The sequence below is a fragment of the Syngnathus floridae genome, chromosome 16 (genome assembly GCF_059516105.1).
Source record: "Syngnathus floridae isolate MCC-2025c chromosome 16, RoL_Sflo_1.0, whole genome shotgun sequence".
Taxonomy (NCBI): domain Eukaryota; kingdom Metazoa; phylum Chordata; class Actinopteri; order Syngnathiformes; family Syngnathidae; genus Syngnathus; species Syngnathus floridae.
This window is the reverse complement of record NC_142428.1, coordinates 3139019-3165586: the sequence shown is the minus strand read 5'-3', so window position 1 is coordinate 3165586 and position 26568 is coordinate 3139019. Positions and strand designations below refer to the sequence as shown.

The 26568-nt window shown below is 48.8% G+C and overlaps 4 protein-coding genes across 8 annotated transcripts; 2 read left to right on the top strand and 2 right to left on the bottom strand.

The window, feature by feature from the left end:
- The first annotated feature begins 2 nt into the window (after positions 1-2).
- On the top strand, positions 3-13542 carry numb (NUMB endocytic adaptor protein). Of its 3 annotated transcripts, XM_088400254.1 has the most exons (11): positions 3-185; positions 4717-4853; positions 7287-7361; positions 9145-9177; positions 9616-9690; positions 9789-9929; positions 10000-10204; positions 10315-10608; positions 10693-10836; positions 11168-11347; positions 11459-13542. In XM_088400254.1, the coding sequence occupies exons 2-11, from the start codon at positions 4728-4730 to the stop codon at positions 12145-12147; spliced, it is 1962 nt and encodes a 653-aa protein (XP_088256380.1). In that variant the 5' UTR covers positions 3-185; positions 4717-4727; the 3' UTR covers positions 12148-13542. The 3 variants fall into 3 exon arrangements, with proteins under 3 accessions (XP_088256380.1, XP_088256381.1, XP_088256382.1); XM_088400255.1 differs by lacking the exon at positions 9145-9177; XM_088400256.1 differs by lacking the exon at positions 11168-11347.
- A 45-nt stretch (positions 13543-13587) lies between these two features.
- exd2 (exonuclease 3'-5' domain containing 2) lies at positions 13588-17605 on the top strand. Its single transcript, XM_088400257.1, has 10 exons — positions 13588-13746; positions 14116-14180; positions 14304-14671; positions 14747-14997; positions 15086-15212; positions 15283-15620; positions 15711-15817; positions 15909-16044; positions 16109-16477; positions 16535-17605. The coding sequence occupies exons 3-10, from the start codon at positions 14321-14323 to the stop codon at positions 16749-16751; spliced, it is 1896 nt and encodes a 631-aa protein (XP_088256383.1). The 5' UTR covers positions 13588-13746; positions 14116-14180; positions 14304-14320; the 3' UTR covers positions 16752-17605.
- Positions 17606-17642: 37 nt separating this feature from the next.
- Positions 17643-24717, bottom strand: LOC148385071 (BRD4-interacting chromatin-remodeling complex-associated protein). Of its 3 annotated transcripts, XM_088400252.1 has the most exons (14): positions 24547-24717; positions 23946-24156; positions 23733-23778; positions 23416-23458; positions 23272-23337; positions 22916-23134; positions 21597-22799; positions 21176-21355; positions 20510-21112; positions 20370-20428; positions 20139-20287; positions 19969-20063; positions 19795-19897; positions 17643-19727 (listed from the first exon to the last, which is right to left on the bottom strand). In XM_088400252.1, coding segments are annotated over exons 2-14 (3351 nt in total). In that variant the 5' UTR covers positions 23947-24156; positions 24547-24717; the 3' UTR covers positions 17643-19143. The 3 variants fall into 3 exon arrangements, with proteins under 3 accessions (XP_088256378.1, XP_088256379.1, XP_088256377.1); XM_088400253.1 differs by lacking the exons at positions 23946-24156; positions 24547-24717 and having other exon boundaries at positions 20510-20616; positions 20707-21112; positions 23733-23815; XM_088400251.1 differs by lacking the exons at positions 23946-24156; positions 24547-24717 and having other exon boundaries at positions 23733-23816.
- Positions 24718-25274: 557 nt separating this feature from the next.
- LOC148385070 (enhancer of rudimentary homolog) lies at positions 25275-26427 on the bottom strand. Its single transcript, XM_088400806.1, has 4 exons — positions 26274-26427; positions 25807-25894; positions 25618-25738; positions 25275-25540 (listed from the first exon to the last, which is right to left on the bottom strand). The coding sequence occupies exons 1-4, from the start codon at positions 26274-26276 to the stop codon at positions 25438-25440; spliced, it is 315 nt and encodes a 104-aa protein (XP_088256932.1). The 5' UTR covers positions 26277-26427; the 3' UTR covers positions 25275-25437.
- Positions 26428-26568: the final 141 nt, after the last annotated feature.

Sequence of the window (26568 nt, the reverse complement as noted above, 5' to 3'; positions counted from 1 at the left end):
TGAGCGGCTCGCTCACAGCCATTCAGCGGCAGTGGCCGAAGCCATTGGGCTGCGTGACTCTTTCGCAGGTCTTTCTGTGGAATTTGAATTATTTTCCTCGGAGGGGGTCGACACTCGCGGCTCCGCGGCGGGGAGGGGGCGGAATACGTGACGGCATACCGTCTGGCACGGCCTGGTGGTCACAGGTAAGGTGTATTTCTACGCTCCCTCTCTTTCGCTCTCGCTGTCTCTTCAATTAGCTCGCTAGCCTGTCGAGCTAAGCTGGTGTTTTCCGATGCGGCTACGTTAGCTCCACTCCAAACCTCTGTTATTAAACGACGCCACACATTTGGCTTTTAAAGAACAAACTCGACCATCTGATTTGACTTTTAAAATCTCCAGGGGGTTTATATAAACTGCCAAAGGTGATTCTGTAGTGCCGCACAGTTTGCCCAAGTCATCTACCTGGATGAGGTGAGCTTTTTAATGGGGCAGAAATGAAGTGAAGGCTTATCACCTGATTTCCGGGTTGTGTGACGTCGTTACTAGTTGTGCGTGAAGGGGTTGTTGTAGTATATTGTGTGTTTGAAAGTGTGTGTTGTGTGTACGTGTGTTTTGTGCATTTGAGTGGTGTGTGTGTGTTTAGATATCAATTGATGTGCCAGTACATTTGCGTTTATGTATAAACAATAAACTGCGTAATATTATGTATACAGTATTTTATATGATATTGATGTGTGTGTGTCACTGCTGTGTGTAGATGTTGAAGTTTATAAATACAATATCTATTTATGTGGCTGCCGGTGAGCCAGCGTCATCGAAATAGGTGAAAGAAAGGGAGAGGCTCGATAGTTGGAGGGCACATGTTGAACGCTGCCCGAGCTGTGATGCAACACAGGTTGATAAACTCGCTGTGCAACAGTGAAGCAATCAGAAGGCCTCACTTTTTTTTTTTTAAAACTCAAATTTGACCCCGTCTGAAATGTCGTTGCTTGAATATCGATACTTCAGTGTTGTTGTTGCTGTTGAGTCTCCCGTGATCTTTTTGGTCACTGTAGCTGCTATGTTCAAATTTCATCTGCTGCACACAAAGATTGAAAGTGCAGCTGAACTGAGCCTATTTTGGTCCGGTGGTGTCCAATCAGGGTCATCTTGATTCTAAAACTCTGTTGGCCGCGCTTCCAACCAGCTCAGAATAGGCCGCTCTGAGGACTTCTCTTCTTTCTGCTCAGATTTCAATACAAGTTCATCAAGCAGGAGCATTGACGTTGCAGGTGCAAGAGTCCAACTTCGAATGCGCCGCTGTCGACGTATTTTTTGACGGTACTCGTTTCAAGAAAGCCAGTCAGCAGAAGAGGGTGCATCGTTTTTACGAGCGCCCATTTGAGACTTTTATCTTTAGCTCCTAATTAGGCCCAAGGGGCTTTGAGCTCCTCTTATGTCGCCGCTGGTTAAATCTGTGAGGCGTGTGTGTGTGTGTGTGTGTGTGCGTATGCTTTTCAGATTGTGTGCAAAAGGAGGCCGAGGCGTCTCTCCTTTTGGTTCCTCGGCAAGCCCCCCTACATGGAACGATACCGGAGCCCTCATCATGCTTTATTCATACCCGCCGATCTGTAATTAAGACAACTTGGCCACCCGACGTCAGCTCGCAAGGGACGTCGGGTTCGTTAGGCAATTGGCGGCTTAATGGTTGTTGTTCCCCTCTGTGTTTTTTGTGTTACTGGGACACTTGTTGCGTGGGAACGCAGTGATTATAGAATGATGTAGCTTTTAATGACCGAGGTTATGCTGCTGTTGCCCACAGCTCACGCCGAGACACTCGCGTCACCAAAGCAGTGTCTTAAAAGACTTTGCATGGCAGCAGAGCAAAGAGGCGGCGTGTTTGGCCCGTGACAGTGTTGAACAATGAACTCGCTGTGCCCACTGTCCGGTTGTCCGCCTTCGTGGCACATTTCAGCAAGAGGCATCACCAGCTTCTTGCTCGGCGAGGCGTGTTGATGAGCGGGCCCGGTGCCTGCCGGTCTCCGAACCGTTCCTGCCCACCAGGGCCCCGGGGGCGGCCATTCTTCTTCGTTAATTGGCGGGCCGGCTTGCGGTGGAACAAAGGTGACCTTGCCATCCTGGTGGTTTTCCAAACCGTCCCCTCCTCAAGCTTTTTGAATTTCCATGACGCTTGTGAGGGAAGATAAGACAGTTTGCTCTCAGTGGAATTCCTCCATGTTGCATTTGGGAGTAAAACGTGGCTCGGGCAGGTAGCGCTCGAGGCCTGGCGTAAATCTGCTGCAGCGTTTAAATTCCCCAAACGTCGGCCTTTTGACAAATAGCCCGGGCGGGATCAGAGCAGAGCTCAACTACGTGAACGGCATTCCTGACATACATGAGCGAGCGGCACAACAGCTGCACTCCATACCACTCCTACAAAAAAAAAAAAAATCCCTCCACGTTTATCCATGCAATCTTTTTGACGTCGTGATGAGTTTGCGGAGATTCAAATAAGAGTCATAATGTGTGTGTATTCATGAGTCTTTGCCAGGTCAGGAGGGGTGGGTTGCGAGTCTGTTCGCTCAGCGTGAATTTCCTGTTCTACCATCTTCTCATCACTCCCGCTGCTTAGACAGATAATGCACGCGCTCACACACAGGCCTCGTTTTCCGCCGCGACATCGCTGCCTTTAACACGCTGGCCACAACGTCTTCCGGCACAGACGCCCTGAAAAAAAAATTGCTTCATCAGAGCTGAAACAGTTCATTAATATCATCTGGAAACATGGCTACTCTCCGAGACAACTTAAATGGTGTCAGTCTCCCTCCCGCTCGCCGTTTTCACGTGCGCCGATGAGTCACTTTGGTATTTTAGAGCCCCTGTGCGAGTCAGCGGACTAAGCTGGATCGTAAACCTTTGTCTCGCATCACCGTTCGTTCCGAGAGATTCTATAAAATGTGTTCGGACCGGCGCGGCTTTAATAGATCACCCATTAACCGGGCTTTGCCTGGTCAATATGTAACCATGGCTCCGCTTCCTCCGGGTCAGTGCTAAGCTAACGGAGCATAGTCGGTGTGTTCGGAGTTTGGAGAGCGGAGTTTTTGGCCGGAGGCCTTGAGAGGCAGAATATAAATTTTGTAGCACTATTATGAAATATTTAAATTTTTACATCAATACGTGTCCGAATTCACGAGATGTACTTTGTCCCCAGTCGGGGTGACAACACAGCGGCGGTCCAAATCCTCGCTGGCCTTTGCCTCGAGTGTCACTGCACGAAACGGTAATCAACTTGTGCACGCCACGCAGATTACAGAGCGAAGAAATGCACAACGACAAGAAGATTGATGTGGATTGTGTCTTGTCGCCCAGAAAAGGAAAAAAAAGAAAAGAAACATGGCCGGCCACGACCGTAACCTCCTGATCTTGCACTCATCCCCGGCATTCTTAGGATTAATCGGCCTTCCGTTCCTGGAAAGATTATTCAAATAGTGTTACATCAAGAATAAGAAATGAAAATATTGCCGTTATAAATATTGCTAGTTTTGTATGAAATTAAAAAAAATCCATTTCGAAAGAAATGTGAAGTCGTCAGATCTTCCCCTATTAATTAAACACTAAGCCTACACTGGAACTCTTTATCACAATTTATCTCAGTTGCATCATTTTTATTTATTTTTTTCCCCCCATCCGGTGTGACTAAACAGGTCCTCCCGCCGCATGGCCGACGGCCAAAGCGCCTCAAGCGGTCCATTCCGATCCACCTGCCAAGGCCGACGTTCCCCCACACAATCTGTTTTTTTTGTCCTTGCATGTCTTCATTTTTCCACAGAAATAGAGCGCGCATTGCACCATCATCCTGTTTCTAGCAGACGTTCTTAGAAGTGTCAGCGTGCGGTATTTTTAAGTGCCGCGGCTCGCAAACTGGGCCCGGCACGTTGGCAGCTCGTCAGCGCCGCCGCCGCCGCACAAAGCGCTAATATGATGCGACTGAAATAACCGTGTCACGAGGGAGACGTCTTGTTTACAAACACCGGACTGTACCATGTGCCCTAACCGCCTCATGACTCGTTTAGAATTCCCCGTTTCAACCCAATAGCACGATTGGTTCTATTGCAAAGCGCCATAAAGTCTGTTGAGACATCCCGCTAGTCCGCGGTCCAACCTTGGAGTTACGACGTTTGATGTGTTTGTGTGTCAGGGCTCCATTGTGCCGAGCTCCAATCTGGCCCGAGCAGATAAGAGCGAGGGCCTCACCTCAAGCACTCTCCAAAACGACCCCAGCCCGGGCCGGTAAAACGAGTTTCATGATACAAAGAGACTCGTCGGGTGGGCGTCGTTTACGACTAAGTGTGTACGCAGACAGTCGGATCGGCCCCGGATTAAAAGAGCTCTTTAATCCCATCAGATCCCCCGTGCGCTCCAAAAGTTAAGCGGCGGAATGCTACGGCTCGCCGACTTCTGCTCCTTCGGTTACGAGTCGCCGAGTCGGACGTGAGCCGGTCCTTCAAAGATGGCCGCACCTCTCACTTCTCGTTTGGATCAGCGGCTTTTTAATTGGCTCTCTTTGGTGCCCGCTAATCTCCCGGTAAATTTGAGATGACAATCATGTCAGAGCGAACGAAAAACTATTTCCATGAACAAAGATGAGTTATATGAACATGGCTGTCCCGTCTCTCGCGACTAATATGAATCGACTCCGAATCGTAATCGTGACTCATTCCATTGCTAAGCGTCCGATTTTGTGACCTCCTGCAGGGAGCGCCGCCATGAACAAGCTACGGCAGAGTTTCCGGCGGAAGAAGGACATCTACGTCCCCGAGTCCAGCCGGCCGCACCAGTGGCAGACGGACGAGGAGGCGGTCCGAAGCGGCAAATGCAGCTTTGCGGTCAAGGTGACACTCACACACACATTCTCCCAGCGCCGCCGCTTCGCGATGCTTTGCGGCTGGAGGACGTAACGTGTGATTAATGGCGAGCCGTCAGAAACGTTGCGTTGTGTAAGCACACGACAATGATGTGATTGTCCGGTTTTTGTTTGACTTGATGAATACAGGCTTGTAGCTAAAGGGGAAAAACAAAATGGTTTTTTTTTTGTCTCTTCTCTTTGCTCATGCTGTTGACTCAGTCAGTGAAGGAGTTTGTTCAGAATTCGTTTGTATATTATTTTGTAGATTAGATGTTCCCCTTACTGACATGAAAGCTTAAACATGAAAAGATGTCGTTAGACTCGGAAATAAAATATGATACATTTATTCTATTTTATTTAGATTCTCTTAGAACTACCGCTGACATAAAAGTATATAGAAACGTCAGACTTTGTAACTTCATTTGTCTCAAATTTTATTTAAATGATCATATATTTCTTTGTTACATTTTATTTTGTTATGTTATTGCTGAAAGACATGCCAGAATAAATTAGTCTAAAACTTTCGGTTAAAGAAAAATTCATTTAATTTAGCAAGCGCTCCTCGTTGGTCTCGTGACCATCACAGGTGAACGGACGGACGGGCGTGGACGGTAAGCGCCGACTATTTTGGCAACAGAATTGTCTTATGCAAACAGGACCGCAAGAACTCGCTTCCTCTCATCTCCATGGAAATGAAATCTGGCACGTCAGAAACCACAAAATAGACAATACAACACGTGACTCACGACAAGGAAGTGAAGCAGGTGGCTTTGAACCTCAAGAAAATAAATGAAAATGTCAAATTTTCCATTTTCTTTTGAGTCACGCTGACATTTTATTTTATTTTTTTTCCGTTTGCCACCTGGCTGTTGTTACCCTGCAACCTAACATGCTAAGGTGCCTCCTGAGAGCTGAGTGTGTGTCTGTGTGTGTGTGTGTAGTCGCAGCGGAATCATCTCCCGACTGCCGCACCGAAGTGGGAAGAAAAAAAGGAGGGAGTTGCGTTTCATGCGTCACAGTCACGTTGACATTCGCTCGACATCTTGCTCGCCATTTAGAAAAATCGCTTTCATCGAAAGCCATTCCAAGTCAATTACTTTTAATTGCTCGTCTGCTTAAATCAACTGTTTCGAGGGGAATGGAAATAGGAATCCATTCGTGACTATTTCATGGAACCAAAACCGCACAGCAGTTTTTTGATCAATTGCCCACTCCGGGCTGACTGCCAAGAAGAACCGATACCGGACAGACTCGGCATTGTGTTGCGTTTATCGGGCTTCCTAGGACCGCTTAACGTTCTTGAAAATGCTCAAACGTGCTTTCATATCGCTTGGAAAGCACTTTGATAACTTTTGACGTTTATTCACACGGCATAGCCCAGACACATTTGACATTCGGGGGAATTCTGATCACATGCTCCGACTTGCCAGAAATTTCTGCATTTTAATTCGTTCATTTCTAGGTCGTCAGCTTTTTTTGTTTGTTTGCCGTTTGTTACCTTATTTGTTCTCTGGTTGGTTGTCACAGGTCGAACCGGTCTTTTACTCGCCAGCAATCCCTTCACGTGTAAAATGCGTGCGTATTGAAATAAACCGTGACTCACCAGTTCTACAAATAGCGCAGACGGGGCAGGTTGGTCCGACTCGGGACTGCGTCACTCGTCGTGTATCTGCGAGGAAAGGGTATGGACTTCCTCTCGGCGCACACAATGGCTTCCAGCCTTCCCCGAGTGACCCACACCAAACTAGTCTATTTTTGTGTGTGTGTGTGTGTTTTTTCTTTGCTGGATTCTTGGTTCTTTTAGCTCATTAGCAATACATAAATGAGTCTATCTAGGAATATTCCCCATGTTTACTTTCGTTTGTGAAAATCTGCTTGCGTCGGGACGAAGCAGGCCAAGTGACCCAACAGATTTAGCAGATGTAGCTGCGGTTAGGAGAAAAGAAAAAAAAAAAAAAAAAAGTAACATCCAACCTTTACGAGCGGAGCGGAACAGACAGCGCACGTCACGATGTATTAGGCGCGTTCTTCCGAGTGCCGTTCTACTTTCAAATCTGCGGAGATTTCCAACCATGATGCAAAAGAGAATATTGTCTTTTAATCTGGGATTAGGATTAATCATATTTCTGGCGGAGAACACAAGATGAGGCGGCGTGTTCTTTTACCTCTTGCGCTCAGGCCAGTTCGTAGACTTACGGTACCGGCGAGCGATGGTTCTGAACTTCGGCTGACCTCGCGATTGTATTTAATGATCGGTATAAATCATCAGCGCCGAGATGCCCGGTGGGCATCCGAGACTCACTCAAATAAGCAACCTCGTGGTACACTTTCATTACCGCGACCTTATTTAATCTCACTCTGTGTGCCTTGGGAAGGCTTTTATGCACCATCACTCACTTGTGTGTTTGTTTTCCCGCAGTACTTGGGACACGTGGAGGTGGAAGAGTCGCGGGGCATGCACATCTGCGAGGAAGCCGTCAAGCGGCTCAAAACGGTAGGTTTTCCAAAAAATCTCCGCCTTTGTCTCCAGGTTTCCTTTTCCTGGGGTTTCCCGCTTTGAGAGGCTGTTTTCCGTCAACTCCCGAGATGCTCCAACATTCCGAGTGTCTTTTCCTCCCTCCGCCCGCCCCATTCATTCTACCGACTTCTATAGGGGGGAAGGGCCGTCGGTCCAGACCCGGTTCTCTAAAGGGATAGCGCTGCACAGAAATGTCCGTAACTGTCGGACACGCAGTCGTGTAGCCTGAAGAGATCCCGTGTGTGCGTGCCAGCGAGTAACACACACACACACACACTGGCAGGCATATGATTTCTACCCAAGATTAACCCGTGACGCTCGATGAGGTCACTCGGACCCGAGGCCACGTGCCTCTCTTTGGCATCGTTTGATAACGCGGAGCTTCTCGTCCTCCGGCGGCCACTGACCGTCTCGCTGCCCTCAACCTAATGACATTTCGAGGCCTCCAAGCGCAGCAGCGGACGAACTGTACAGGCGTGACATTTGCATTGTGTGTTCGTGTGTGTGTGTAACTCAGGCTATTAAAGTTATTGCCGCTGTTGTGCGTTTAAAAATAAGAGGCATGTATTCGGAGGAGGCGTTGGCTTAGTTCTACCATCCTGGTTGGTGCGCTAATATGCTAACAGTCCTTAAGTCACTGCTTATCCCGCTAGCTGGCCTCCCAATGACTCCATTGTATTCCCCGGAGCGCCGGTATGGTTCTCACGACTCCGCGTTCTGAGACTGATGCCCCTTCTCTGATGTCACTTCCTGGACTTGGTTGTAATTAAGCTAAATTTGGTTCTCGCTCTGAACTCGCAATTTGATTGGAATTTAATTTTCACAATCCTAAATGGTTATTTGGACTTCCTTTGCGTCTCAAATCTCCACTTTCCTTCCTACTCGGAGATCTTTCCCACTTTTATACCAAAAAAAAAGCGAAGAGAGATTGTATGACTTTTTTTGTTGGTGTCATATATTTGTTTGTCTTTTGAAGCAGGATTAATTGTGCCGTTGCCATGCAGAAACGCTTCAATTCAACCGCCCCGTCCCGCCCCCCTCCTTTTCTCTGAATCATTTTCCCACCCCAACCCTCAGCTTCGCTAACCGCATCTAACCCGTCCCCATCGTCGACCCGCATGCGCCACTAACAAGCCGACTTGCCGGCTAACGTGCTAACTCATGCGTTCGACCGTCTCCAGCCCGGCCGGCGTGTAACAGGAGCAGAGTGGCACGCCTTTCCACGGCTTACCGGCGGGGCACAAGGAGGGAGGAGACGAGAGGGGCGGGGAAAGGGGATTAAGAGCAAAGACTAGCCTGCATCTGGTTTCTTTTTGGCAGCCTCAATTTGACCTCAGTCATCCCCTTTCCCTCCCCCAAACAGTTAGAAATCAGATTCACACCACTTTTGTCTTAAGAGTCCAACTCAGTCTATCTCTAATAAAACGGCGCAGACCACTCTGTCGTCACAACTCTTTTTTTTTTTTTAGCGCTGTGTTGAGGCGCCATTTTTGAAAACTTCCTACTTGTTATTTTGGTCATCAAGGAATTTGTGCAATTCCCGTGTGTGTGTTGGGGTGTACTGTATGGAGTTTTACTAACGCTGACCACAATTAGTATACAATCAGTATCGCCCCGTAAACGGTTAATCAATAATAAAACAACCCAATCAACCCCCTCCCCTCCCTCATCCGATTCTTCCACTGTCATCCTTTTGTCCACCCCCGATCCCTCTCACCTGCCCCGTTTATTTGTTTTTTATTTTAAAACAACCTTCCAGGACAGGAAATTCTTCAAAGGATTCTTTTCCAAAGTAAGTTCCAGTCCGAGTGTTTTTCACTTTTTTTCCTCTATCACGTTTAACAAGTCACCCTTTTTGAAGGCCGGATCACGCACACAAAACACACACGCGTGCGCCCACACACACACACACACGTTTAACTCCGATGCATGTGCCTGAACAAGTGGGCAAGGGTTTAGATCGAGATGGGGCACTTTATTGTTTGTGTGTGAGTGGTGTTAACATCTCCTTCTTCTTCAATGAGCCAAAAGTGGAATAAATTGTGTGAATGAGCGTCTGTTACATATTGCTGTTTTAACCACCAGGGGGCAGCCGAGCACCAACTTTTTTTGTTCCTCTCCTTCCGTTTGGCTTGAATGGTACAGCAACTTTATTATGGAGCAGCAGGTTGTTTTTCTGTTGACTGAAATGCTTCTTGTCAATTTTTTTTTTTTTTTAAACTTTACTCAGGCTGGGAAGAAGGCAGTGCGTGCAGTGCTATGGGTGTCGGCGGACGGGCTTCGTGTGGTTGATGACAAAACTAAGGTAAGATAACACTGCACAATGTTGATTATTATAACTGGGGGAAAACAAACATTATTTTTATGAAGCAAATTTAAGTTGATGAAGCTTCTTTTCCACAGGACCTGATCCTCGACCAGACCATCGAAAAGGTGTCATTCTGCGCGCCGGACCGGAACTTCGAGAGAGCCTTTTCGTACATCTGCCGGGACGGCACGACGCGACGCTGGATCTGCCACTGCTTCATGGCCGTCAAAGACTCGGTGAGAACTCCTCACGAGGACGGAAAAGTCATCAAAGACGCAAACGTGACCGCTGATGCCGTATGTTTAGGGAGAGCGGCTCAGTCATGCTGTGGGCTGCGCCTTCGCCGCCTGCCTGGAGCGCAAGCAGAAGCGGGAGAAGGAGTGCGGCGTCACGGCCACATTTGACGCCAACCGGACTACCTTCACCCGCGAGGGCTCCTTCCGGGTCACCACGGCCACGGAGGCGGCCGAACGGGAGGAAGTCATGAGGCAGTTGCAGGACTCTAAAAAAAGTAAGAAACACTTCCCGGGATTGTGACTCATAGGAAATGTTCCATTTTAAGATCTCAAATGGTCACAAAGCTCAAAAAGACTCAACGTCATTCATGTCGATCCCCGACAGGCGAGGGTGACGCAAAGGCAGCGGGCAACTCGTCCGGCGGCGGCGTGATCAACGTCTCCGCCGTTCAGTCGGGAAACTCCCCGTCGCCCACGTCCTCGCCGCCCCTCTCGCTGGGCACCCTGGGCATCCCCCGCCCGCAAGCCCACGCCGACGTGATGGCCAGGCAGGGCTCGTTCCGCGGCTTTCCAGTGCTCAGCCAAAAGACGTCGCCCTTCAAGCGCCAGCTGTCGCTGCGCATGAACGAGCTCCCCTCCACCGTGCAGCGCAAGTCGGACTTCCCCATCAGGAACGCGGGTGAGACGGGGAATTACGACCACACGCACGTGGACAAAAGCGCGCACACATAGACACACACTAATTGGTGTCATCCACATGCAGTGCCCGAGGTGGAAGGAGAGAACGACAGTATAAGCTCGCTGTGTACTCAGATCACCACGGCGTTCAGCGGACCTCCAGAAGACCCCTTTTCCTCAGCGCCCATGCCCAAAGCGCTCGCCTCGCCACAGTCGCCCGCAGCGCCAGGTAACCATCCCACATGAAATATTAAAAGTACAAAAGGTTTACATGAAAAATACACAAATTTGAAAAAATGAATGAACTATACAGAAATTTTATAAAATCTCACCGTGAGCTCAGCTTTTTTCCACTTTTTGGCAGCAGCGTAACTTGCATCTGACGCCGTCTTTGCTTTTAGTAAAGTGGTCCCTCCTGATGGCGAACGCAAACCTTTCGCATTTTTAGACACGCCACGTATTTGCTCGTTTTCTTGCACACTTGATTGACAGGTCGCATGCCTCGCATGTCTAACATTGAGCCATCCTCTTCTTCCTTCCCTTTGCCCTCTTGCTCTTAGTCAACGGCTCTGCCGCTATTGCCTCCTTTTCCGCTCATCCTCACTCCCATCCTCTTCCTACCGCTGCTGCTGTTAATCCTCCAGCTCCGAGCTCAGCAGCGTTGGCCCCCGCTCTGCCCGCTCGAGACACTAACCCCTGGGCCAAGACCCCCGCTGGGGTCCCGGCCCCTCCCACGGCGGGTAAGAGGATGTTTTGGTATTGTTAACTCATTTTAAGTGTTGAAAATAGGTTGAGAACACATTTCTTCACTCTTTTGAGCAATGTGACTTTTTGTTGTTTTGTCCAAACAGGAGGTGATTGGTCGTCGTCCACTCCCGTCATCATCGCCCCGCCCACGTCCTCTCCGGCGTTGTCCTCGCACAAGCGCACCCCCTCTGAAGCAGAAAAATGGCTGGAGGAGGTTTCCAAGTCTGTCCGGGCTCCTCCGTCCAAACCCATCCTGGCGGCGGCGCCACAGGCCGCCCTGCCATTTGTGGCCCCCATGGCACCCTCACCCCCGATGGCGTACGTGCCCCTGTTGCCCCCGCGCCAGACTGCTTTCCACTCCATGTCCAACGGGCTGTCCTTCCCACAGCCCAGCGTGCCCGTGGTGGGCATCACCCCCTCACAGATGGTGGCCAATGTCTTCGGATCGGTCGCGCAACCCCAGCCCTTTCCCGCCCCGGCGCCCATAGCGCCCCCGATTGTTGTCATCCCGGGCCCCTTCATCAAGCCCCCGCCGTCTCCCGCCACCGCTAGCCCTGCCCGCACGCACCCCACCAACGGCGGCAGCAGCTTCAACGGGGCGAACAATTGGGCTACTCCGCCCCACCCGCCCACCACTTCTTCGCCGGCTAACGCCGCCTCGCAGAAGCCACAGGAAGATGCCTTTGAGGCCCAGTGGGTGGCGCTGGAGGGGCGCTCGCACCAGCGTACCACGCCGTCGCCTACCAACCCCTTTTCCACCGAGCTGCACAAAACTTTTGAGATCCAGCTTTGATGACTGTGCCTGAGGAAAGGGTAGGAAGGGAAAAATCTCCAATTGCGGGGGAGGTGGCGGTCGCGGGGAAGTGGGGGGAGGGCCGGAGCGTTGTCATCTAAGACCCCACCCTACTCCCCAAAAAAACCCTGCTGCTGTTCTTCACAAGTCTCATCAGCATTCTCTGTGCTCGTTTGATCGTCCTGTGGAACTCCACTTTTCCTACCCCCCCACCCCCCTGTAAGCCGCTTCTTACCTGCTCAACTCTCAACCACCTCATGCCCACCAACCTCACCCAACTGGAAGAATAAAGCAAGACAATGCCAAAATGTTTATTTTTATGCATTAAGTATATTTTAAATAGCTACGGATTTCAACCGTCATCTTGCCAAAGGCACAAATTATATATTAGGGATGTGCATCTCTCCAATAAAACAAAAACGACAATTTGGTATGTATCCCAATACATCTGGTGCAATACAATTCATTTACGGTTCAAGTGTGACGATTTGATTCGGTCCGATTCAGTGGGATTACGAATCGACCTGATGTGGTACTGCTGAATTCGAGAAAGTATGACGCAATGACTTTGTCATTTTACAAAATGAATGAACTTAGTAAATGTGGCATTTCCTTCAAATATATCTCTACAAGGTGATTTCTATCATATCGCAATAGATTTTAAAATGGAACAATTCGGTTGGACTCACCTTTTAAATCAAAACAGTTTTTTCGATTCAGATTGTTTTTTGCCACACCCCTAATATATATATTTACTGTATATATGTACACATATTACATATGTAATATGTGTTACATATGTGTATATTATACATATGTATATTTTACCTACATATATAAATATATATAAAGTATCACACACAGCAGTGCTAATTTTTAATGTGATGTAAAGAGATTTTGTGAAGGGACAGCTGCTTTACTGTGTTATATTTTTTGCATATTTTATTCTATTTTATTTTTTAGTCTTGGTGGTCGACTGTAAATATTGCAGTAACAATCATCAAGGACCTAGCAACAACGGCAGCAATGATCGGCAATCTTTTTATTCTTTAGTATGCTTGTTTTTGGGATGTGTCTTAAACGTATCTTTTTTTTTTTCCAAAAAGTAATGGATTCCTCATGTTTTGCTTTTGCACAAGCACTAATAACATGAGATGATTGCAACTCCTCCATTAGCCCGCTGCTTAAAGAGTTACAGGGAGATGACAACTGAAACATTTTCCATTATTTCCTGGCTGTCGTGTTTTTTTTATTTTGAAATCAAAACCTGTGAATATAATCTTTTGTCTGATCTATTTTTCCATTTTGTAATTATTTCACGACTTTATTCCACTCGTCTGGAGAAATGTTGAAGTTAAATTTAAAAGGTTGATTAAATGGTGGCAGAGAAAAGTGTTCTTGCTTGTCGTTATTATGGCTAGCGTTGGTGTTTCCTCCTGTCCTGTTGGTGGCGCTAATCAGACCCTGGCGCAGCGGTGTAGCACCTTCGTCGCCGATATAAATAGCACCTGGAAGCTAACCGACTCGTTCATAAAAAAGAAAACAAGGTAAATGTACGCGTGTCCGGAGCAGGTGAAGTCTTCAACGAAACACAACAAGGTAAGAAAATTTTATTTTAAAACGACGCTTTGTGTTAATTTGTTGTGACACTAAATCGCTGCGTTGGAAAATGCATTGGTGCGAGCGTGCTGGTTAGCTCGTGACTAACAATGGTCGCCAAACGAAAACAAAGATTCTATTCCACGCTAAATAAATGTGAATAAAGTTGCGTTTGTCTTCTGGAAAATGTGACTAAATTGTGCTCCCGTTGTAGACCTTTGTGTATTAAATAACCTTATTTTAATGGTGAACATTTGACATTGATTACACACAACCATCAACCACATTGTTGTTGTTAGTCAATCAAAACTATTTTTTTTTTCCAATCTGTTAATTATTTTTTTTTTTAATCATGCATTCTGTTTGCAGAGAAATGCAGTGTGGCTTCACGTTCCCAAAGTGCATTCAGCTGAAAGTCCACTGACAAAGGACAGGTATGTATATTCATTCCATTTAGAAGTATTTATTTATATATACTCTCGATCATTTTCAAAAACAGATTATTTTTTTTAACATCCAATACAAATGTCTCAAGGAAGTAATTTTGTGTTTTCAAGTTCTTACTCACCTGGTGATGGCTCACCAAAGGCCACTCGTCGCCATCATCACACTCCTCGGCGCCACCTTTGGAGGTCTTCTCGTGTGGCGAGCATTTAGCATCAAAAAGAAGCGGCCGCCTTCCGTTCAGAGGGACACGCCGCTTCCTGTCGCCGCGGAAGCCGACCGGCGGCCCGCACATGAGGAGATTGAGGCGGTGGAGTGCGAGAAGACCTGTGCGGCACCTCCTGTGTCCATCCCGACTCCCGACCAGCTGCTGGCGGTGAGGCCGGCGACTGTGAGCTCCGAGGAGGAATGGTGTCATCTTTGGCCATTACTGCGGGAAGACCTGGCGGCAGTCCCCGTGCTGGGACTCGACTGCGAATGGGTAATTTTAGGAAGGATTAAATGAGACTATGGCGAACAATCTCATACTTTTTCTCTTTTTTTTTTTTTTTCACAGGTGTCAGCCAATGGCCGTGCCCAGGTGGTCTCCCTGCTCCAGCTGGCCTCCTATTCGGGGCGGTGCGTGCTGGTACGGCTTCAGGCGTTTAGTGACGCGCAGCTCCCACCAGACCTGGTGGAGGTCCTGCGCGACCCGCAGGTCCTGAAGGCGGGCGTCGGTTGCCATGACGACGGCAAGCGGCTAACGCATGACTACGGGCTTTCTCTGACCTGCGCGGTGGACCTGCGCCACCTCGCCCTCCGACAAAAGTCAGTTCCCTCCCGTTGTAGTGTATATTCTTTTTTTCCCTGCTCATACGTTAATTACTTTTTTTTTTTTTTTTTTTTTAAATCCTAGACAAGTTGCACTGAGTAACGGACTTGGCCTGAAGTCGCTGGCAGCCGACGTGTTGAACGTTTCGCTGGACAAATCGCCAGAACTCCGCTGTAGCGACTGGGAGGCAAATAATCTGACGCCGGAGCAGGTTCTTCCACACTCCAGTTCTATCTCCACCAATTGATTTATGATAATAAAATATAGATATATTTTTTTAGATAACCTACGCGGCCAGGGATGCTCAAGTGTCCGTCGCCCTCTTCTTCCACCTGCTCGGCCCCCACCTCAAAGCTCACCCCACTTGCGCCGACCGGCTTTCCTACGCCGCGTTGGCTGCTTACTGTCAGGGGTTGGTGGACGTGCCCTTCAGGGGCCGGGGGGCCGGCGGGGTGGACGAGCATAGCGACGATGGCAGCCCAGAGAAAACGCGGCGAACGCGCAGGCCTCTGATGGGAACATCCTCAAGCCCCGACAGCTCAATGTCTGGAGATCAGCGAGTCCCAGACCCCAGAAAGAACAACAAAAGGAAGCCGCTGGGCGTGGGCTACTCTGCAAGGTGAGCTGGAGTCCGAGCCGCCATTTTTGGTGTCACAATCTACAAAGAGGTCCATTGAAGTGAACTTGAACACTTCCTGTTGTGTCACAGGAAGTCCCCGCTGTACGACAACTGCTACCTGCACGCCCCCGACGGTCAGCCGCTTTGCACGTGTGACAAGAAGAAAGCCAAATGGTACCTGGACAAAGGAATCGGAGGTAGCATTTGTCTTTTTTGTCACACAGGAAACAGTGACCCAGTTATTTTTCACCTCGGTGTCACATTGCAAATCCGGAACTTGCGTTGCAGAGCTCCAGAGTGAGGACCCGTTTGTGGTGAGGCTTCTGTTTGAGCCGTCAGGACGTCCTGACTCCCATCAGGACTACTACCTCACGGCCAAGGAGAACCTCTGCGTGGTCTGCGGGAGAGCAGACTCTTACATCAGGTCAGATTTTTACCAAAATGAGCTCGAACAAGGTTTTAAGGTTAGTCCCCCCCCCTGCCTCCAGGAAGAACATCGTCCCTCACGAGTACCGGCGGCACTTCCCAAACGAGATGAAGGATCACAACTCTCACGACATCCTGCTGCTGTGCACCAGTTGCCACGCCGCCTCCAACGTGCACGACGCCTCGCTCAAGCAGCAGCTGGCTGACGAATTTGCCGCCCCGCAGGGATGCGAGGAGGGCGTGCGGCAATTAGAAGACCCGGACCGGCGCCGCGTGCGCTCAGCAGCCCGCGCCCTCCTCATCGCCAGCGGCGGGCTGCCCAAGTGGCGCCAGGACGAACTGCGGACGCTCGTCCGGAACTTCCTGCACGTGAGCGACGAGCGAGAGCCGACCGAGGACGAGCTTCGGCAAGCTGCCTCCTTGGAGACTAGGTGAGTTGGGAATTTATGGTTGTGATCTTCAAGCACTCAAAGGTGTTCCTCTCAAAGGATTTCAAACGAGACGCACGTGCCTCACGGCCTGAAGGTGGTGCGCGCTTACACTCAGCGAGGCCCACGCGGCCTGATGGAACTGGAGCGGCGCTGGAGGCAGCACTTCCTGTCCTCCATGCGCCCCGAACACCTTCCCAAGCTCTGGTGCGTGCAGCACAACCACCAAAAGCTCCTCCGCAAGTACGGCGATGACCTGCCCGTCAAAGTCGACTGAACGCCGGCGACCGCTGCTTGGCAATCACCATGCCGTGGTAGGACTTGGCTTTTTTTTTTTTCTTCTTTTTTTAAAAAAGAGAGAAAAAGAAAGCATCTTTTGGGGAAATCAACATTTTAAAATAGACACGCAGCAGCCTGCCTTTTAATCTTAACACATTGCAGGTTAGCGGTTAATGCTCACGAGGGTCATCCTTAATGTTTTCTTGTTGCTCTCTCTCCCACTTTGTTTCTATTTGTCTGTCTGTAGACCAAGTTGTGCTCTTTGAACATTTTGTCTTTTTGGATCCCCTTTAATTTATTGAAAGATGAAATTTGCTCTCGCAATGAATGGAGCAACATCCGAATTTTGTGCTGCCTGCCCACGTCCCTTGACTATTGTCCTTTCAGTCAATAGTAAAAATTTCAGCTTTTTTGATCCTTTTTAACTTTTTTCCAAGATGAAGTTTTTTGTGAGACGGGCTAGGCGAGAGTTGAGGACACTAACGCCAAGTGCTTAATATTTATTGTCGCTCCCACTCACTTATTGGCTTGACTATTGTTGAATTTTAATCAATAGTTGATGTTGCGCTCTTTAGAAATATCATCTGCTCTTTTGGGGTTCCATTTAATTTATTTGAAGGTGAGATATCGAGCAGTTTACACAGCGGTGGGAAAAGCAACGCTAACAGCTACTTGGCGCGTGCGGGACGCCTTCCGAGGACCATGTTTTAGTGGACCTCCTAGTCTCGATATTCACCAAACGCGCCGCTAGCTCGATTAGCGCGATGAAGCTGACTCTCGGAAGTGAACGGAAAGTCTTTGTAAATGTCAATGATGTTAATAAAGTTTGTAATGAAATTCAAAAACAACAAACCACATTCACTTCGTTTTAATTCTTTTGTACAAAATCACAGTTTTCATAAATAGTCTGTAAAAGCAGTAAAAATTAAAAAAAAAATGGTATCAATCGTTTTGAGACGATCACACGTATCGTTGTTTACAATCCAAGCTATGCTGGGTTAAGGCCTCTCGATTTTGGCATGAGAACGATCAGTCCCTGGAACTCGTACCCAAAGAGGACTGGGCGGATCGTTTGGAAACGGACGACTGCAACAATGGCACACGAGGCGGCTCCTTCCGAAAGGGCTTCCGTTTATCTGACGCCATTTTTGTTTTTAGAAAAGTGGCGGTAGCAAGGAGTGAAAAGTCACTCTGACATCTTTTTTTTTAAACTGCATTCCTATCAAAACCTCCAGTTAAAACCTTGGATGACATTTCCGCCCAAGGTTTTGCGTGCTAAAGTAAAGTACTGCATATTTTTACTGCGACCATTCAAGGAGCTGTTAGAAGTCACGGGGAGTCCTCGAGGGGTTGAGTCCAAGTCTCATGTGGTTGTGAAAAACTTGTTCAGTCACTGTCATGGATTTTCCAGTAAATCACTGATTTGGGGAAAAATTTTATGGATGAATGAAAAAAGATTGTCTCGTCAACAAAAGCTCCCAAGTGGTCAACCGAAGCATGGAGTGATTTGGTTCAGTGTCCTGAATGGTTTCATCCAAAGACAAGGCTCTGGAAACTCAGGAGTTAAACGGCTCAAGTGCGAAGTTTGGTCCAAGTCTAGAATAATTCCCAGTTGTTTCATGCAAGTCCAAGTCCACATCTCTACAAAACTGAAGACCAACAAGCTAGATCCTCCTGCCTTCTCCGTCCTTCATTATTGCTTTACAAAAACATCCAACATTGTTCTCGTCTCTCTCGCTGGGACAGAAGAGCGGGAACTTTTCACAGTTTGAGCTACGGCGAGTCTTGTAGTGGTCCGGGTTTCCCGAAAGGACCCGAAAGTTGCTGGTGTGTTTGGGGGTGTAACGAGTTCTTTGGAGTTACTTTGACTTGAAACATTGGTACGTGTTATCAAAATAAATACCCTGGAAGCTTGGCACTGCTGGGAAAGAATTCTTTAAAAATAAATAAACTAAACTACTACGGAAAGCATAGAGCCCCTATCCAAATAGACTTTTTTTTTTTATCACCACAAAGGTACACTAAAATGTAGCTAACGCCTAAGCTAACTATTCATAGTGCTTTTTCTTTGTCATATTTCCTCATTTCCAAACAAGCAATTGAATCAATCCGTGTATCATACCTTCATTTTCAATTGGCAATTAAAAAAATATTGTGAACGAGATCATTACTAAATGCTCTTTTCCAGACTTCTGGCTCACAAACACAATCAATTTAAATATCAAAAATTGAGCTAAAATTTTCACCAATATATAATTTGAGCCCAAATTGAACTAGAATAAATTTTGATTTTTTTTGTGATTAAAATCAAATAAATTTAGTCAATTTTACAATTGCCAATGTAAAATGAATGTTCCACGGATTAAACTGTTCCTAGCAACAGACAAAAGTCAAGCCTTTGGTTGGCTCAGCTGGGAGTTCCAATGTCCTCGTGGAGCCTCACAAGTTGAGGCGCTGGTGACAGGCTGGTCAGGGGCCATGTTGAGGGGGCCCGCCGGCGGTCCCTGCAGGCGCTGTAGCTCCAGAATGCTGTCGATGGCGCTCTGCAGATGTTCGCTGAGCATGCTGTCTTCCCGTAGAGGCGGGCTAAGGGGCGGTGGCGGGGCGTCCAGCCTGAGGCATTTCACCCGCGGGCTTGGCGCTGAAAGAAGCTTTCTCTTTTTGGATTCTGCTCCGTTGGGGATCCTGTCATCGCGGTGAGAATGCCGTGCCGCTCCGCCATTGGACAGGCGCCCCGCGTGACCCCGCTTGAGCCCAGACTCGCCAATGGAACTGTGCACCACCTTGCGAGAGCCGCACTCCTGCTTGATGGTGAGCCTGAGAGCCCCACGTGAGCTGGAGCGGTACGTCTTCAGGCCAGGTGGGCGTTCTGACAGTCTGGTCCAGGTTGGGGCCTGGGAAGGCGGTGGAGGCTGCGAGGTCCCCGGGGAGTGCGAGGAAGATGCTGAAGACTTCAAGGACATCAGGAAAGCCTCTGAAACAACATTTTGAATTTTTTCTTATGCCACTCCACACTTCAAAAATATTATTTGATGGCTAACCTGGGTCTCTGTGTGCCCGCCGCCTGTCCTCTCCCAGGGAAAAGCGTTCCGCCTGCAGGAAGAGGCGCTCCAGCATGACCATCTCAGCAGACGGACTCTCCTGCTGCAGGAAACGGTTCACACATTCATTTTTTTGTCAGGGAACACACTCAAAAATAATCTCATTTTGTTTACCCATGTTTCCTTAACCAGCAGCTGCCTGTATTTGTTCACCATGTCCTTAGTGCGCTTCAGCAGGAACCCCGACACCGTGTCGAACTCCTGGTCCACTGCAGGAGGAACCACATTACAGTGATGTTCAGAGCCTGGCATGGGATTACTCCAACATTGAGTTATCGACCGACCTAAAGCTAAATCCTCCTGGGAGGGCGGGTGTCCGGCGCAGACGTGGTACGGCAACAGGCGGCGGGCAGCATCCGTCAGGGAGCAGAAGGCAGGGCCGGTACACGGGAGCTGGACCGCCAGGTGGTCCGAGCAAAGCAGTTGCTGGAACCTGAGGAAGAGTCGAGGCGGTTTTTGTCTTGAACACAATACCACAGGTAGGTCTTGTCGGAGGTCTGACGAAACTATCCCACCTGTGTTGTCGGGTTGCTGGTGTTAAACTTTCCTCCGGCTGCAGCTCGACGCCTGCCAGCTGTGTCGCGCCAATGGCAAAAAAAAAAATCATGATTACGGCAGTAGTTTTAAAATGTCACACTAGTTTTTATTTTCCCACCTGCTGAGCACCCTCCGGAGGAAGGTGATGTTCCCGGGTGCTGGGAGATGGCGACCGGATATCGGGAGTCGGTACGTTGCTCTCGACGACCAAGGCAGCTGTCGGTGCTGGCATGAGAGATTTTTTTTCATTTGTGTACAAAATGGCTGTCTGTCTTCCTAACCAACAATTCCTTCCAAGTAGCAGGAGAAACTCACTGTTTTGTGTGTGCTGTTGGACTGGAGTGTCCACCCTCTCTCCAGCCGAGGGCTCCGGCTGCTGTTGAGGCACTGGGAGGCCGGGGGCCAAAGAAGGCTCAGAGGGCAGGACCTGGCATGGTGAGGAAAGCGGACCTCCATCGTGGATGAACAAAGCCTCCGAGCCCTCTAGTTCAGGGAGGGGGGTCGGGTCAGGAAATGTGGCTGACTCCTGGAGCGAAGGGGACGAGCCCAGCGTGGCCTCTGAGTCGGAGGGAAGCGGCGAGACATCTGCACACGGGTCCAACATGGTGGTCTCTGGCTGGTTCTGCTGCTCGTTGTCCACCGGCGGGGTGAGGGAGTCCATCGGGGCCACCGGCGCAACTCCGACCAACAGGTCAGAGGTGACAGGTGAGTCGAGCGCTTGCTGGGGTACAAACAAACTGATTGTTCTGTTCTGACTTATTGAAAGTGTGTCTCAAGTTCTGACCTGTTTTAGTTGCTGCATTAAGACTTGGTTCTGACTCAGGGACTGGGCCACATCCTCCACCACTTGGGCTACGTCGGGAGTCGTAGGCGATTCCGGTGGGGGTGGCAGGACGGTCGGCACGGGTGGCGAGGGGGCAACGGGCTGCACCGACACTTGCTGCTGGATCACCTGACCTAAGCGCTGCATGGGTGGAAAATTAAAACTTAATATTATGATGATGTTCATGATGTTTTCCTTAAAAAATTACAAATATATTAATTTTGTAAAATTATGATTCCATTCTACAGTTTTTAAAAAATATATTTTTCTTAAAATATTACATAAATATCCTACTTACTCTATTCCACCAATACTCCAAAATGTAAATTTCAGTCTTAAGGTAAGATTCCAAGTGCTACTGTAGCATGATTGTGTAAGTCACCTGTGGATGGAAACTTTCCTCCGAGCCATTCCTCTCCTCTGGGATACTTCTCTCGGGTAAAAGAACCACCGAAGCCGTCTGGAGGCCCAGATGGGCGTCTGTCACGGCCGCCTGCGCGGGCTGAGCCGCAAAAGGCAGGCCCTGCACCACCGAGGGCGTATTGACAATGGAGATGGCAGCCAGGTCCGAGGGGAGCATCCCGGAGCCGTTGATCAAGGTGATGTGGTTTCCCAGGCCCGGTCCGTGCACCAGGGCGGCCCTCTGCCCCTGCCCGCCGTTCACGTAGCTCCCGGCGAGCTGCGCCGGCATTTGGAAGACAGTAGGGGAGAATATGGCGGCCTGGCCGAGGGCGATCTGCCCCGTGGTGGTGAACACGGGGCTGAAGTTGAGCTGTCTTTGGGGCATGGTTAGGATCTGCGAGCCATCGACGAGCTGCCCGTTGAAGGGAGACACTTGCGGGCCTGGTGGGGCGGCGGTCAGAAGAGGTCCTGCAGCGGGCTGGGTGATGGTAACCTGGGGCTGACCCGGGAGAAGGAACTGGTTTTTGCCTTGAAAGAGTCCCTGAGGCTGGAGCATGAAAGATCCGCCTTGGTTGAGCAGCTGCAGGCTGACAGGTTTGGGGAGCGGCTCAGGGGCTGGTGTGGAAGGCTTCTGGGAAAGGAGAATATTTGGCGAGGCCGTCCCGGAAACGAGCGTAAGACCCGGCGCGGGTGTTTGCCCTAGCGGCTTCGGGCTGATCTGGACCAGTCTTGGTTGGATGCTGATGGGCAGCTTGGGTTGGATGGGATGGCGTGCCCGCTGCAGGACGATCCCCGGGGCCGGGGCGACAAGAGGCCGGGAGCTCACGGCTTTATGGAGGATCATACCGGAACCCTGAACCAAGGAAGTCTCCGGTGAGGGGGCGGGGAAAACGTTCCCAGGTAGAAGCCCCATCAGCTGAGGAGGTGGGGCGGGTTTTAGAGAGGGGCACCCTGGCCCCACGGCCAGCAGAGAGGGTTGCGGCGGCTCCACGGCCGCCTGAGTGTCTCTGGGCAAGGCCATCACGCTGGGCTTTGCTACAAACGGCACCACGGGGGGAGTTAGCACGGGCGGGTAAAGCGAGTCCCCCGTTTGGGCGACGGTCTGCTCCGTGATATCGGCCTCCTTCAGACTCTGCTGCAGGATGTCGCAGCAGGCCACTTCCTCTTCTTCTTTCGCCGCCACCTGGAAAACCAAACCTGATTAACAATCATCCTTTGACCCTTTCAGCTTTTTCAGTTTGATATTTCATATTCCATTTGCTTGTACCTTGCAGAATGATAAAGGTTGTGATTCCTCACCTCATCTTTCGACTGGCATCCAGGCTCAACTGGTGCCTCAACCGGGGGCTCAACCAGGGCCTCGACCGGGGGCTCGCCCTGCGGCACCTCCACCTGCCCGAGGTCGTCTGTGCCCTCGGGTGATGAGAGGAGGGCCTCCTCCAGGAATGAGAGATCCACGCAGCCAGACGGCGGCGTACTCGGGGAGCCTCCGTCATCCCCCAGCAACGAGACGGGACTCTAGAGGCCACATGGACAAGTACTCACAATAAATACTAGCTTCAAGTAACTGCAGATACCGAAAAAAATATTGTCGTCACTTCCCACGACTGGGTAGTGAGAAGCCAAAATTGTGATTCCTGCCAATCGGCACTCACCGGGGCATCTGCAAAAAGAGACGTCTCTCCAGAGGAGGCGCTAATGAGCAGGTCTTCGCTGTGCAGCTGGCCGTGGGACAAGAGGAAATATTTTAGAGCATTAATAGAAGCAATCAAGGAGCAGCAGGTGAGATTTTTAGTTACCTCAGCCGTCCCATGAAGGAAGTCGTTCAAGGCTTGGGGGTCACTGAAATGCAAAAGAGTCACAATTTCATAATGAGAATGCTCACTTTTCATTGGCAGTGTCACATTTTTGGAGGAATTAATGTCTATTTGGATAATTGCAGCATTTCAAGTAAAAATAACAATTTTACAATTTTTAAAAACTTGATTCTGGCATTTTTTTGTTAAACTGTAAGATGAGCACTTTTTCAAATACTCTATCTTTCTTCTCACGTAAAATTACATTATTTACCAAATATTCCCTTTGCTTTTTTGTTTACTTTAGGACACAAACTCACCACAAAACATCAAGAAGACAAGTCCCGTCTTCATCCTCCATGTCCACTGCAAGAGGGAGATGTCGCATATTGGAAAAAACAAACAGGTCTGTAAAAATGTGTTTTTTTAATTTCATTGTGTTTTATTAGTAGATTGGCCATTAATATTTTTATGATTTTTTAAAATTTATTAATTTTTTTACACTTTTTAAAATGTGTGACGACTGCACCTACTTCACTGGCAAGAGGCTCCATACAGAGCGATCGGTGTGAGTGCTATTGGCCGCCTCATGGGGAGCGCCGGCCGGGCTTGATCGTCTGAAGGAATCGGTGGCTGCTGGACGACGATGGAGAGGGGGAGGAGACGGGGAGGAAGGGGGGGCCGATGAGGATGTGACGGCTGCGGGGAGACGGCGCCTGCTGAAGCATGGCTGCTGCGGAGGCTCTGGAAATAGAACATAGTTCAGTGTACCCCTGAATTTAAAAAATGGAAGGGGGGGGGGGCGGCGCTGGGGGTTGTTTACCTCACCGACAACCGCATTAGGACATCACGCCCCCACCTTTCCAAACGACCCCTCATCTTAAAATAATAATGAGGATGGGTTTGAGGATAAATTTGACCAAATATATTTTTTTCTTCCACTTTGGGGAGGGGGGGTGATGGGGATGTTGTGATATGAGAAAAGGGAGTGATGCTGACAAAAGATGCGGCGCGTGGAAGCGTCGCGGCCCCCACGGAGCAGCGAGACACGCGCGCACGCACGCTCGTCGTCTTGGGGTAAAGAAGCGAGTGAAGATGGGGAGGGAAAAAAGGGGCAAAAAGGAGAAGACTCACCCCTTCTTTGTGCTTTATTGTCCTGTCAAGCGGGTCTCTGCGCCATCGATTCTCACTCAGAGCTCCTTTCAGATGCTAAACGCAGGAGGAGGGGGGCGTGGAGGGTGAGTGTGTGTGTGCGCGTGTGTGTGAGGGGTGGGTGGGTGTGAGAAACAGACGGCAAGAGTCGATCGCACGACACAAAGGTGCAGGGAGAGAGAAAGGGGGAGTGTGTGTGTGTGTGTGGGGGGGGGGGGGGTTAGCTCCATCAGCGGGAGGCAGGGCAAACAGCGGCCGTCTCCTGAGCATCTTTAGTCGGATGACGCTGGCGGTGAGTTCCCTTTCCAATTTTTACACTAACTTCAATCAATAGTGAGAAATATTTTTTCTTGAAAAATGCAATCTTTTGTTGATAACTACAGCTACTCATAGTTTTTCAACTTTTCCTAAAATGAAAAGAAATAGAGAAATTACAACTATGGATTATATATATATATATATTATTGTTTTGATTTCTTCTGAATGCATGAATAAAACCCCTCCCCCCCTCCTTACATCCCATCACGTAAAGGTAACCCAAATTAGATAAAAAGTTAACCCAGTGCTGAGATATTTAACCAGCATGTTAAGAATCCAACCGGGATAACCCATGATGAGGAGTTAAAGCTAATGAAAAATGGGTTACCTGGTTAATCCAAGGTTCAAATGACATCCAGTCTTCAACCCAATGTCAATTACAAAACAAACCATTGCGAAAGTATGACTTTTTATTTTCATAATGTAAATGAAGTCTTTATTTGTAACGCAGACCTTAAAATACAAAATATGCCTTCCTTCAAGCGGGAAACAAAACATCAATGGGAAACAATGCACACTGGGCTATAGGTAAAGAAGACGAAGACGTGGCTCTCGTCAGTTGGCGGCCTGTTGGGCCTGACGGCGCAGTAGCACGTAGATCTTCTCCTTGATCCAGTCCTTGTTGTTGGGCTGGTATGTCTGTGTGTCAGCGCGGTACCTGGCCAACAGAGCAGGGAAGGTGTTCTTTTGGTGTTTCCTTTTAGAATTACGGCCAAAAAGGATTACGGCACTTACACCAAACAGCTGAGATCCGCCAGATCGTCAATGAAGTCAAAGAGCTGGCTGATGTCGTACGTGATGGATGGACTGTTGGGGTTCATCCTCTTCAGGTGCTCCTCGTACATCTTGCACACACCTTTTGTACAACACAGAAAAGTGATTGTGATTAGTTTCTGCACGCTACAACCACGAGAGTCACTTTACCTTCCATGCACTCGTTGACAGATTCGTAGTCGGCGTACGTTCTCCCCTCGGGCCGCTTGGTTGGTTGCACCAGCAGGATGGTGTGAGACTACAAAGAGTGTTTAAGTATATGTTTAGCAGCCAAATGTACACAAAACAATCAGAAATGGCCAAGTAAGTTGGCATCTGAAATACAAAACGAAATCAATAAATAACTTGGCAAATATGATCAACTTTAATGGTAAGATGACTTTCTGTGAGGAACATTATTTCTTTACTTGGTTATTCTTCCAAAACATAAAGTGGTTTGTTGTTAATTCATCACCGTTTCCGCCTCACTTGCTCATGTTTATGCTAACTTTTAGCCACTAGCTAGCAGGCGGCATCGATTTCACTCATTCAAAATGCAAAATGAAAACAAAGCACCGGGTTACACGATCGCGGTTGCGACTTGAAATGAAAACTCTCATCGTGAACATCCCACCTACCATGCTTGAAATGTAGTTTGAGGTCGGGTTTTAAAAAGGTTCTGTCGATTTTGCCGTGTCGCGTTTTAGCCGCTGCTGCTTGGACGAGTTGACCTTTAAACCGGAAGTACAGTGTAGGAAAAAAAGGCGACACTATTTAAATCAAATTTTTGGTCAATATTAAATTAAATTGAATTCCGTGTGATTGATCTTCATATTTCATATATTAAGTAATGAATGAATAATAAAACATTTGTGTGGATGTTTTTCCTAATGCCATCAGTGGGCACCAACGTGTTGACCTCTGAACCGGAAG